The sequence below is a fragment of the Rattus norvegicus genome, chromosome 1, assembly GCF_021556685.1.
Source record: "Rattus norvegicus strain SHRSP/BbbUtx chromosome 1, alternate assembly SHRSP_T2T, whole genome shotgun sequence".
Taxonomy (NCBI): Eukaryota; Metazoa; Chordata; class Mammalia; order Rodentia; family Muridae; genus Rattus; species Rattus norvegicus.
Window position 1 is genome coordinate 250,345,580 of NC_141534.1, and position 13,157 is coordinate 250,358,736.

Below are 13,157 nucleotides of genomic sequence, written 5' to 3' on the forward strand. Positions count from 1 at the left end.
CATGGATTTGAGAGGGAGCAAGCAGGGCATGGAGAAGTTTACAGAAAGTAAAGGGAAGGAGTCAATGATGTAATTATATTTGGATTTCAAAAAAAAATCTGGGTAACACAGACTAACTTGTATGCATCCCTTGAAACTTACATGTATTTTCTTCTGGGTTAGTAGATTATATTTTATCTGATCATTATTCTCAATGCCCATGCATTTTCTCTGAGGCAAGACATATCTTCAGACCCACATTAGTGGGCCTTTAGAATGTTGACCTATTTTTTCTAAACTCATCAACTAGATCATAGTGTGGTTGGATTGTGTGTCTAGATATAAAACTATTTTCCTAGACAGTAGGACACCTTGCACTTGTGAGGAAGGCTGCCAGTATCATGATAGCCCACACCTTGGTACCAGTATTCTGTACAAGTTATTTTTCTTGTTCTTGTGTACAAATGCCAGTTAAGCACTATAAGGACTTATTTTGGCTTAAGATTTGAGGGAGGATAGTCTAAAGTGGACGAAGAGACATGACACAGAAGCCCCAGTTTGTTCAAAGAATTGATGGTTTCCTAGCACTTGCTACTTGGTAGGAGGCTTGGGGAACTGGAAATATGTGGCACTGGGGTGGCTGGAAACATACACTTCACATTGTGGCTGAACATGAAACAGATGGCCTGGTGGAAGCTAGAGAGACTATAAACATTCAAGATACATCTTCAGTGACTGAGTTTCAATCCTAGGTTTCTACCTACTAAAGTTTCCACATTATAAAACAGCATTGACAATTATGGACTATATATTTAATCGAATATATGAGTCAATGGATGACATATTGTATTCAGTACACATTACACATTCTTTTCTAAGCAACTGTCTGTGGTGACAACTACCTGTCCAGTTATAGCTGTGAACTGTTCATCTGTGGTGACTCAGTTTGCAATGATATCAGGTATTCTAGTCCCCAGAGAAATTTAAGTTTTATAATTTAGGATTATTCTCAAGATGGCTGCTGGCTATAGTACTCTGAGTATTTGCTAAGAGATATGTGAAGGTTTTCTGTAAAGTTCCTTGGTTAGGAAGGTTTTTGGTTATCTGCTTATTTAAACCATTTTTATTTGGGTGGAGCCTTCTGTCTATGTTGCCCCACTTTCTCTTCTCCCCTTTTTCCCTTTGATGATAGTCTTTTAAATTATCCTGGTATTTGCTTCCAGAACAGTGGTAAGCTGATTCTTGCATACTTCATATTCTCTGGAGCACACCAGCTCTCCTTTTGTGCTCAATTAAATTCCAGGGTTTACCAGGGCTACTCACTTCCAGGAGCAGTTAAATAAGTGTTGCTTTGTTGTCATTGTGTTGATGGGACGTCCAGTGTTCAGAATAGCTATTTCACCCACTCAAGCTTTTTATACAGTTACTTTAATACTGTGTTTCCTTGTATTAGACACAGAGAAAAATATGTCTATCATTTTTACATTTGTCCATCCAAATGTCCATCCATCTATCCATCCATCCATCCATCCATCCATCCATCCATCCATCCATCCATCCATATCAAAGAGAGACATAGATTGTCTATTATTATAGTGGTGAGCACAGTCCTTATCCAAGTCAAGTACAAGGAGTTAATTACATTCTGTATTTTTTTATTTGCAGGAAAACGAATTTGTGTGGGAGAGGGTCTGGCTCGAACAGAATTATTTTTATTCCTGACCACAATTTTACAGAATTTTAACCTGAAATCTCCAGTTGATCTGAAAGAACTTGATACCAACCCAGTTGCCAATGGATTTGTTTCTGTGCCACCCAAGTTCCAGATATGCTTCATTCCCATATAATGGATTTCTCCCTAAAGCCCTTTCCTTGAGGGTATAGGTAATCTCTTCTGTCATACATATCTCTCTACCCTACCACCTGAGTTCTGGGAATCTATCTATCTATCTATCTATCTATCTATCTATCTATCTATCTATCTATCTATTATCTATCTATCTATCTATTATCTATCTATCTATCTATCTATCTATCTATCTATCTATCTACCTATCATTTATCTATAGCAAAAACTGATATATTGTCCTTTTTTGGTCATAAGGAAAGTGGTAATAAATTAAAAGAATGTCTCAAGATAGTTTTGTTTCTTCATTATAGTATAAAGAAAGAAAGAGTGAGTGGTAGAAAGGCTCTTTAGCAAAGTCTCACTAATAGTAACTGCAGTGTTAGATCAAAATAAGAAGGATGCTATAAAAGAACACAGAGAAAGGGCCCAACATAGGGAGGATGGCACATTAACTGTCATGATTGCTCTCTCCTGTTTCTTTCTGCAGACCCTCAGAGCTATGAGTTTTCCTCTTAGCATAGGTTTCATTGTGTCCCATAAGTTTGGGTATGTTGTACCTTCATTTTCATTAAATTCTAAGAAGTCTTTAATTTCTTTCTTTATTTCTTCCTTGACCAGGTTATCATTGAGTAGAGCATCGTTCAACTTACATGTATATGTGGGCATTTTTCACTTATTGTTATTGAAGACCAGCTTTAGCCTGTGGTGGTCTGATAGGATACATGGGATTACTTCTATCTTTCTGTATCTGTTGAGGCCTGTTTTGTGACTGATTATATGGTCAATTTTGGAGAAAGTACCATGCGGTGGTAAGAAGAAGGTATATCTTTTTGTTTTAGGATAGAATATTCTATAAATATCTGTTAAGTCCATTTGGTTCATAACTTGTGGTAGTCTGTCTATGTCTCTGTTTAATTTCTGTTTCCATGATCTGTTCATTGATTTGAGTGGGGTTGTTGAAATCTCCTACTATTATTGTGTGAGGTGCAATGTGTGCTTTGAGATTTAGTAAGGTTTCTTTTATGTATGTAAGTGCCCTTGTATTTGGAGCATAGATATTTAGGATTGAAAGTTCATCTTAGTGGATTTTTCCTTTGATGAATGTGAAGTGTCCTTCCTCATCTTTTTTAATGACTTTTGTTTGAAAATTGATTTATTTAATATTAGAATGACTACTCCAGCTTGCTTCTTCAGACCATTTGCTTGGAAAGTTGTTTTACAGCCTTTTAAACTGAGGTCATGTCTGTCTTTGTCTCAGAGGTGTGTTTTTTGCATGCAGGAAAATTCTGGATCCTCATTGTGTATCCAGTTTGTTAATCTGTCTTTTTATTGTAGAATTGAGTCCATTGTTATTGAGAGATAATAAGGAACAGTAATTGTGATTTCTTGTTATCTTCATATTTGGAGGTGAAATTATGTTTGTGTGCTTCTCTTCTCTTTGCTTTTCAGAAAAAAAGATTAGTTTCTTGCTTTTTCTAGGGTGTAATTTGCCTCATTATGTTGGGGTTAACCATTTATTTTCCTTTGTAGGGCTGGATTTGTAGAAAGATATTTTGTAAATTTGGTTTTATCATGGAATATCTTGGTTTCTCCATCTATGTTAATTGAGGTTTTTGCTGGATATAGTAATCTGGGCTGGCTTTTGTGTCCTCTTATGGTCTTTATGACATTGGTCTAGGACCTTCTGGCTTTTATAGACTCTGGTGAGAAGTCTGGTGTAATTCTGATAACTCTGCCTTTATACATTACTTGACCCTTTCCCCTTACTCCTTTTAATATTCTTTGTTTTGTGCATTTGGTGTTTTGACTATTATGTGACGGGAGGAGTTTCTTTTCTGGTCCAATCTATTTGGAGTTCTGTAGGCTTCTTGTATGTGGGCATCTCTTTCTTTAGGTTAGGGAATTTTTTTCTATGATTTTGTTGAAGATATTTACTGGTCCTTTGAGTCAGGAGTCTTCACTCTCTTCTATACCTATTATCCTTTGACTTGATCTTCTCATTGTGTCCTGGATTTCCTTAATGTTTTGGGCTAGTAACTTTTTCTGTTTTACATTATCTTTGGTAGTTGTGTATGGAATCTTCTTCTCCTGAGATTCTTTCTTCTATCTCTTGTATTCTGTTGGTGATGCTCGCATCTCTGACTCCTTATCTCTTTCCTAGTTTTTCTATCTCCAGGGTTGTCTCCCTTTGTGCTTCCTTTATTGTTTCTATTTCCATTTTTAACTCCTGGATGGTTTTGTTCATTTCCTTCTCTTGTTTGTTTGTTTTTTCCTGTAGTTTTTTAAGGGATTTTTGTGTTTCCTCTTCAAGGACTTCTAGTCGTTTACTTTTGTTGTCCTGTGTTTCCTTAGGGTTATTTATGACCTTAAAGTCCTCCATCATCATGATAAAATGTGATTTGAAATCTAGTTCTTGCTTTTCTGGTGTGTTTGGATATTCAGTGTTTGCTTTGGTGGGAGAATTGGGCTCTGATGGTATCATCCAGTCTTGGTTTCTGTTGCTTGGGCTCCTGCACTTGCCTCTCGCCATCAGGTTGTCTCTGGTGTTACCTTGTATTGCTGTTTCTGACAATGGTTGTCCCTCCTGTAGGCATGTGCATTAGCCCTGACTGCTCCTGGATCCCTGTGTGCAGGGGGCCCAGATGGCACTAGGTGTTTTCCTCTAGAGTCAGAATTGTGGGCAGAGAGTAGTCTCCTCTGGTTTCTCTTTTATTGGATATTTTTAAATTTACATTTAAAATGTTATCCCCTTTCTCATTTCATAAAGCCTCTATTCCGTTCCCCTCCCCTTCTTCTATGAGGATGTTCCCCCATCCACCTCTCACCCCTTCCTACCTCCCTACTCTGACATTCCCTTACATTGGGGGATCCAACTTTGGCAGGGCCAAGGACTTCTCCTCTCATTGGCACCCAACATGGCCACCCTCTCCTACATATGCAGCTGGAGCCATGGGTCTGTCCATGTATACTCTTTCGGTAGTAGTTTAGTCCCTGGGAACTCTGGTTGGTAGATATTGTTTTTCTTATGTGGTTGCAAACCTCTTCAGCTCCTTCAATTCTATTTCTAACTTCTCCAATGGGGACCCCATTCTCAGTTCAGTGGTTGGCTGTCAGCATTTGCCTCTGTATTTATCATACTCTGGCAGAGCATTGCAGGATACAGGTATATCAAGCTCCTGTCAGCATTCACTTCTTGGCATCAGCAATATTGTCTGGGTTTGATCAGCCTGTATTCTTAACCACTGAGCATCACTCCAATTCAGTAATTGGCCTTTTGAAGTTCATTTCTCAAAGAATCTGTTTGCCATTCTCTTTGTTAGAGCTGCAATCACACTGGTTGTTCCTGTCAAGTAGAAGAGGTTAATTATATAATTTTTTTTTACAGGATAATGGATTTGTGTAAGAGAGGATCTGGCTCAAATGACATTATTTTTATTCTGCCCTACTATTTTGAAGAACTTTAACTTAAATTCTCAAGTTAACCCAAAAGAACTAATATCACTGATTAATGTAAGATATTAATGCTTAGATGCATATATATCTGCACATATACATGGGTACATTTACAACTTACTTCCAACACATGCCATATATACATATGCATTTATATGGAATTAAATAAAATTCATTGTTAAATTGAACTCATATAGCTTGTACCTTGTATTTTGCTATTTTCTATGTAAATGTAACTTTTATTCATCAGATGTAATTGCTGTCTTGGATGCTTAATGTTGAAGATGCTTACGTTTCTAGTTTTCTCTGAATTCTGGCTGGCTGGTCCAATTCAGCTATTTTGACACAAAGTACTTTCCAAACTGATTGACTCAATCTGGCTTCCCTCAATTTCTTTCTGAATGGCCCTGATTGGCCTGAAACTAATTCTGGAAATATGTTCTAATCCTTTGGCTTCTTATTCTCTGGCTTCAACTTCCTCTGCTGACCTGCACTGAACTGCATGAACTTATAAATGAACTCAACTCCACTGCACTGCACTCACTGCACTGCCTCCAAGCTCACTCAAATGCTCTACACAGAACTGACTGACTCTCCTTGCGCTACTCTTAAATAGCTTCTCTTTTCTGTCCTATTGCCATGAGAGTTGGGCACATCCTACCTGGCTCTTTCTCTATAAACTTTCTCTGTTGTATCATTTTGTCTGCACCTCAATTAGATGTCACTTTCAAATATGGCTGTTTCCTTCTGCCAATTAATTTTATCTTAAAGGTGCATACCAAACATGTATTACAGAAAATTTTAATCCCCATCTGGAATTTCTACCCAGCCTTGATCTTTCAGATCCTAGATAAAAGACACACAATTTTGATTATTTACAATGAACCTTAAACATCACAAGAGCTTGGTAGATATCTGCTGTCTATGCTATTAAAATTTATTTTCCTATGGATAACATTGAGAAATTACTTACTATATTTCATCTGGGATGCTCTTAAGTCCAATTGGCCCAGATATATATTACTGTCAAAGGGGAAGGAAAGGAAATATAGTAGGAAATACTGGACCAAAGTTATACTAAAAACCTGCAGAGTAAACCCCAAATTCTGCATTTCCATGTCTGATGTCAAAATATTCTTCATATTTCCAATTCCTTTTGGATTTGCTGACTGTAACATACTTCATCCAATTGTTCTGGTTCCACACCTGATCTGTAGCTTTCCTTGTCAGGTATCCTACAGTTCTCGTATCTCTTACTGGGGGTAGGGCTTGAGGTTTTCTTCTGCCTGTGAATCTGTATGTACATTCATATATATAAAATAGTAACATCAGCAAAATAAAAGGATTCATAAAACATTAACTAAAAAAAGTCCAATTGGTCAACCCTTAGGGCCACATTTTCATGACTCACCTTACCTATCATGGTTTCTCCATCATGCCCTTCTTTCTCTTGTGGTTCTTCCCCCAATCCAAAGCCCTGGAATCCTCAAGACTAACTATGTTTCTTCTGTCCAACTATTGGTAGTTGGCGTCTTTATTTACCAATCAGAAAAAACTTGGGAGTAAGGTCACATAGTATCACTTTTGTTTATCTACGTGTGTACTCTTTTGTCTCTGGGGTAACCAGGTCTTGAGGAATCAGCATTAGGCCCACCCACTACACCTGTGTGTCTAAATTCCAACCAAAGGTATTAAAGATGTGTGGTATGTCTGCATTCCAGCTAGATCACACAACCTGGGTCTTTGGACATGATCCCTTGCCAGAGTGACCATGTTGCCGGATTAAAATCCTCTATACTTCTATAAAGCAGTATTCCAGGAAAAGCCTCAGGATAACAGAATGATGATAAATGATCTCAAAATCCCTCTCCACTTATTTTTGTTTTTTGTTGTTGTTTTTTTTTTGAGACAAGATTTATATTTGTAATTCTGGCTGTTCTGGAACTTTTTCTGTAGACAAGACTGGCTTGGAATTCAGAAATCAACCTGCTTCTGCCTTTTGAATACAGGGATTAAAGGCATATGCCACCACCACCTGACTGGCATTTTACTTGTTAGAGCAGTTAATATCATTGACTTATTTTGCATTATTAAAAAGTATTTCTTGGGATCTCAGAGTCTTTTTTCAGCGTCTAATGGCATGCATGGTATGTCCTCACTGATGAGTAGATATTATTTTTAAGTAGAGCATACTCTTGATACACTCATAAGCTCAAAGAAGTTAAATGAGAAGGCCTGAGCAAGGATGCTTGAATCATACTTAGACAGGGAAACCAAATAGTCACAGGGAGTAGAGGGAGGGAGGGAACTGGGCGAGAGGAGGAAGGGAAAGGGGGAATGGGAGAGAGGATTAGGTATGGGGAGAGACAAGAGAGAGACCCAGAACACTAGGAGAATGTATTGAAATCTGAAACTGCTGGGGTTGGGGAAAGGGGAGTGGAGAGGGGAGGGGAATCTCTAAGAAGTCCCAGAGACTTGGGAGAGGGGAGGCTCCCAGGAGTCAATGTGGGTGACTTTAGGTGAGATACTAAATAGTGGGGACATGGAAACAGAAGAGGCCACCTCATGTAGCTAAGTGATGGAGAGATGGAAGAGAAAAAGAAGTGGAAGGATGTGTTCACAATGTAAAGAGTTGGAACTGAAGACTTGAGAGTAGTGAGGAGCACCATGATATGAATAGACAGTGATACTGCCTAAGGACATTTTGAAGTGTTGGTCTATGCTGCCACCGAAGGCCATGTCTAGGTTCATGACCCTGAGACAGTGAGAGTCTATTATCACCAAAGACCAGGAGAATGTCCCTGACCTGGGCTGACATTTGGGGTCATGTTGATATCTGCAGCCTGTGAAAAACTGCCTCATTCTTTGCTGGGGCCTTGTGGAAGAGCTGGCCCCATTGCTCTCCAGCTGCAGCACCCTGAGAGTAGGCTTTGCAGCTCATCCTGAAAGTACAGTAGAGCTAGGCCTAGTTGCTTGTGAGTACATCAGCCTTGAGTGTGTGAGAGTGAGAAAGCTGGACTTGCCACTTGCCTACCATGATGTGGGGTAGACACTAGAAAGATGCCCTCTCCACTATCATGGTTTGAAGAAATAGACATGGGGTCATGAAGGTAGGAGAACTGGCCCACCCTACCTTGCTGCATCACTGGGAGGGAGGCCCTGCATTTTGCCTGGGTAGCACAGTAGATGATATGATGACATGATGACAATGGCATGGGTGAGCCAGCTTCTACAGTATGAAAGTGTAAGAGTTGGCCTCGTTCCTTGTTGATTACAGTTCTGTGTGAGATAGCAGGTGTAATGCTGGAGAGTTTGTCCTGGTGGTATGAGTTCAGGAGAGCTGGTGGGACCATCAATTTAGCTACCACACAGCCCCAAATACAGGGCTTTGAGTTGACCCATCCCTAACATCTACCTCATCTATGAACTGCTGGAGTGTGTAAAAGGGCAGGTCCTGCAGATCCAAAGGTAAAGGATCTCTATGACATATGCCAACATCAGGGTATGTGAGAGGAGTTCCTGTCAGGGTCTTTTATTGATGATGTAGTGGAAGCCAGAGATCTTCAACCAGACCAATGACTCATTGCAATGAACATTTTCAAGTAAAAATATGTGAATAAAAGGGTGTATGGTGGGACACATAGTGGTAGACTACACACGTTCTACAACAGGATTTTCTGTTTTATTTTTATTTATTTTATTTTCTATTATTACTTTTATTTTTTTATAGTCCAGTCATTGCCCTCCTCCCTGGTCACCCTCTTACAGTTCCTTATCCCATTCATCTTATCATCTCCAAGAGGATGTTCCAACCTCATATGGCCAAGCCTCCACACTTCCTGAGGCCTCAACTCTCTCCAGGGTTAGGCACTTTTCCCATTGAGGCCAGACCAGGAAGTCTGCTGTATATATGTCAGGGGACCTCAGACCAGCTCATGTATGCTGCTTGGTTGGTGGTTTCGTGAAAGAAAGATCTCAGGGGTTCAGGTTAGTTGAGATTGATGATTTTTCTATGGGGTCACCCTCCTCCTCAGCTTCTTCCAGCCTTTCCCTAATTCAAACACAGGGGTTCTCAACTTCAGTCCATTGTTTAGGTATAATTATTGCATCTATATCAGTTGTTTGTTGGATCTCTCAGATTAATGACATGCTAGGCTCCTACCTATAACCACACCACAGCATAAGTAATAGGGTCAAGCCTTGGAACAACCACCTGAGCTGAATCCAAAGGTGGGCCAATCGCTGAACCTCCTTTCCCTCAGATTCTTCTTCATTTTTGTCCCTGAAGTTATTTTAAACAGGAACAATTCTGGGTCAGGGGTTTGACTGTGAGATGGCAACCCCAAATGTACACTTGATGCCCTGTCTTCCTATTTGAGGTATGCTGTACAAGGTCCCTATCTCTACTGTAATGCATTTTATTTAAGGGTTCTTCATTTGAATCCAGAAATTCTCTCACCTCCCAGATTTCTGGTTTTTAGAGGGTAACCCCAGATCCCAACCCCTGAGGTCACATAATTACATTTGTTATACTGGCCTTCAGAGTTTCTATCCTATCTCTCCACCCTGTATGCGACCCTGTTCCCCCTTGCCCTTTCCCGTATTCTTCCCAAACCCAAGTTCTTCCCTCCCTCTGGCTTCTGGGATTTTCATCTTATTCTTCCTGTTTTTTTTTTCTTTTTTTCCTCATCCTTATGAAATTGGGAATTTCTTATTTACATTTCAAATGTTATTCCCTTTCCTGGTTTCCAGGCCAACATACCCCAACCCTACCCCTCTTGTACCAGTCTGGAATCCCACCAACAATGGAGGAGTGTTCATCTTTCTCCACATCCTCACCAGCATCTGCTGTCGCTGAAGTTTTTTTTTTTTCTCCATCTTTATGAAATTGGATATTTCTTATTTACCTTGCAATTGCTGTTCCCTTTCCTGGTTTCCAGGCCAACATACCCCTAACTGCTCCCGTTCCCCTTCTATATCGGTGTTCCCCTTCCCATCCTCCCCCCATTACCGCCCTCCCCCCAACAATCCCGTTCAGTGGGGGTCCAGCCTTGGCAGAACCAAGGACTTCCCCATCCACTGGTGCCCTTACTAAGCTATTCATTGCTATCTATGCAGTTGGAGCCCAGGGTCAGTCCATGTATAGTTTTTGTGTAGTGGCTTAGTCACTGGAGGCTATGGTTGGTTGGCATTGTTGTTCATATGGGGTCTCAAGCCCCTTAAGTTCTTTCAGTCCTTTTCCTGATTCCTTCAACGAGGGTCCTCCTCTCAGTTCAGTGGTTTGCTGCTGGCATTTGTCTATGTATTTGCGATATTCTGGCTGTGTCTCTCAGGAGAGATCTACATCTGGTTCCTGTCAGCATGCACTTCTTTGCTTCATCCATCTTATCTAGTTTGGTGGCTGTATATGTATGGGCCACATGTGGGGCAGGCTCTGAATAGGCGTTCCTTCAGCCTCTGTTCTAAACTTTGCCTCCCTATTCCCTCCCAAGGGTATTCTTGTTCCCCTTTTAAAGAAGGAATGAAGCATTCTCAATTTGTTCATCTTTCTTGAGTTTCATGTGCTCTGTGCAGCTAGGGTAATTCAAGCATTGGGCTAATATCCACTTATCAATGAATACATACCATGTGTGTTTTTCTGTGATTGGGTTTCCTCAGTCTAGATCCCAATTTTCCAGTTCCATCCATTTGCCTATGAATTTCATAAAGTCATTGTTTTTTGATAACTGAATAGTATTCCATTGTGTAGATGTACCACATTTTCTCTATCATTCCTCTGTTGAAGGGCATCTGGGTTCTTTCCAGATTCTGGCTATTATAAAGAAGGATGCTATAAACATAGTGGAGCATGTGTCTTTATTATATGTATGGGCATCGTTTGGGTATGGCTGGGTCCTCAGGTAGTTCAATGTCCAATTTTCTGAGGAACGTCCAGACTGATTTCCAGAATTGTTAAACCATTCTGTAATCCCACCAAAAATGGAGGAGTGTTCCTCTTTCTCCACATCCTTTCCAGCATTTGCTGTCACCTGAGTTTTTGATCTTAGCCATTCTGACTGGTGTGAGGTAGAATCTCAGGGTTGTTTTGATTTGCATTTCCCTTATGACTAAAAATGTTGAACATTTCTTTAGGTGCTTCTCAGCCATTTAGCATTCCTCAGCTGTGAATTCTTTGTTTACCTCTGAACCCTATTTTTTTTTCAATTTTTTTTATTAACTTGAGTATTTCTTATATACATTTCGAGTGTTATTCCCTTTCCCGGTTTCCGGGCAAACATCCCCCTCCCCCCTCCCCTTCCTTATGGGTGTTCCCCTCCCAACCCTCCCCCCATTGCCGCCCTCCCCCCATAGACTAGTTCACTGGTGGTTCAGTCTTAGCAGGACCCAGGGCTTCCCCTTCCACTGGTGCTCTTACTAGGATATTCATTGCTACCTATGGGGTCAGAGTCCAGGGTCAGTCCATGTATAGTCTTTAGGTAGTGGCTTAGTCCCTGGAAGCTCTGGTTGCTTGGCATTGTTGTACTTTTGGGGTCTCGAGCCCCTTCAAGCTCTTCCAGTTCTTTCTCTGATTCCTTCAACAGGGGACCTATTCTCAGTTCAGTGGTTTGCTGCTGGCATTCGCCTCTGTATTTGCTGTATTCTGGCTGTGTCTCTCAGGAGCGATCTACATCCGGCTCCTGTCGGTCTGCACTTCTTTGCTTCATCCATCTTGTCTAATTGGGTGGCTGTATATGTATGGGCCACATGTGGGGCAGGCTCTGGATGGGTTGAACCCTATTTTTTAATAGGGTTATTTGCCGCCCTGCAGTCTACCTTTGTGAGTTCTTTGTGTATTTTGGATATAAGCCCTCTATCAGTTGTGGGATTGGTAAAGATCTTTTCCCAATCTGTTGGTTGCTGTTTTTCCTAACCACAGTGTCCTTTGCCTTACAGAAGCCTTGTAGTTTTATGAAATCCCATTTTTCGAATCTCGATCTTAGAGCATAAGCCATTGGTTTTTGTTCATGAAATTTTCTCCAGTGCCCAAGTGTTTGAGATTCTTCCCCACTTTTTCTTATGTCTTTTTAAATTAACCCTCTTAACTTCATGAGATAGGATTTCAGGTCAACATCATAATTTTCACTTGCTTTGGGGTATCCAAATGAGTTCTTATGGTGCCAGTGTACATTGCTTTCATTGATTTTGCTCTTGCACTTGCTTCTCAATATCTGGTTATCTCTATTGTTAACTGATTTAGTTTTCTCTGTCTTGCACCTACCTCCTGTGTCAGTGGTTTGCTTCAGTATCCCTGGGAGATCTGTGGCCCTGGTTGTAGGTCTCCTGGGAATCCTTCAGACTGTGTGGTCTCTTGCCTTAGGTGTAGCAGTCCCCGTAGTAGGCCTTCTTTCTGTGGGATCTTTTGCCCGGGTTCAACAGATCTCCTTGGTGTCCTTCAGATTGTGGAATCATCAGAAGGGCAGATATGCTGATGATACATCCTGGCAGAAGATGTAGGCTTGAAGGGAGGTGGAGTTTGAATGGAGATGTCCAATGGGTTCCTCAGGGGTCCTGTGTGCTGTGGTTATTTGTGAGTGTTCTTTACCTGTTGCTATGGGTGTGCAGAAGTTCTTCTGGGATGCCTTCAGACTGTGGAGTCTTCTGAGGGACTGATATGCTGATGATCTGCCCATGCAGAAGGCACTGACCAGAATGGATGTACAGTTTGTGTAAATGAGATGGGTACCTAGTCCACTGGACTCCTTGGGGGCCCAGCTACTGAAGTTATTTGGGAGGGTACCTTCCCTGTTGCCTTGGGTGCAGCAGATCTTCTTGGAGGCCTTCAGGTTGTAGAGTCTTCAGAGGGGCACACATGCCGATGACCTCTATTTTTTATTTT

General features: G+C 40.8%; 1 protein-coding gene across 1 annotated transcript in view; it reads left to right on the forward strand.

Annotated features, from left to right (window-relative positions):
• The window catches only part of LOC148007905 (cytochrome P450 2C42-like), a 98,183-nt gene extending 96,071 nt beyond the window's left edge, over positions 1-2,112 (forward strand). The window contains exon 6 of the mRNA XM_087604307.1: positions 1,645-2,112. Within this exon, the coding sequence (XP_087460433.1) occupies positions 1,645-1,826 (182 nt within the window). The 3' untranslated portion in view covers positions 1,827-2,112. The remainder of the gene's footprint in view (positions 1-1,644) is intronic.
• The last annotated feature ends 11,045 nt before the right edge of the window (positions 2,113-13,157 follow it).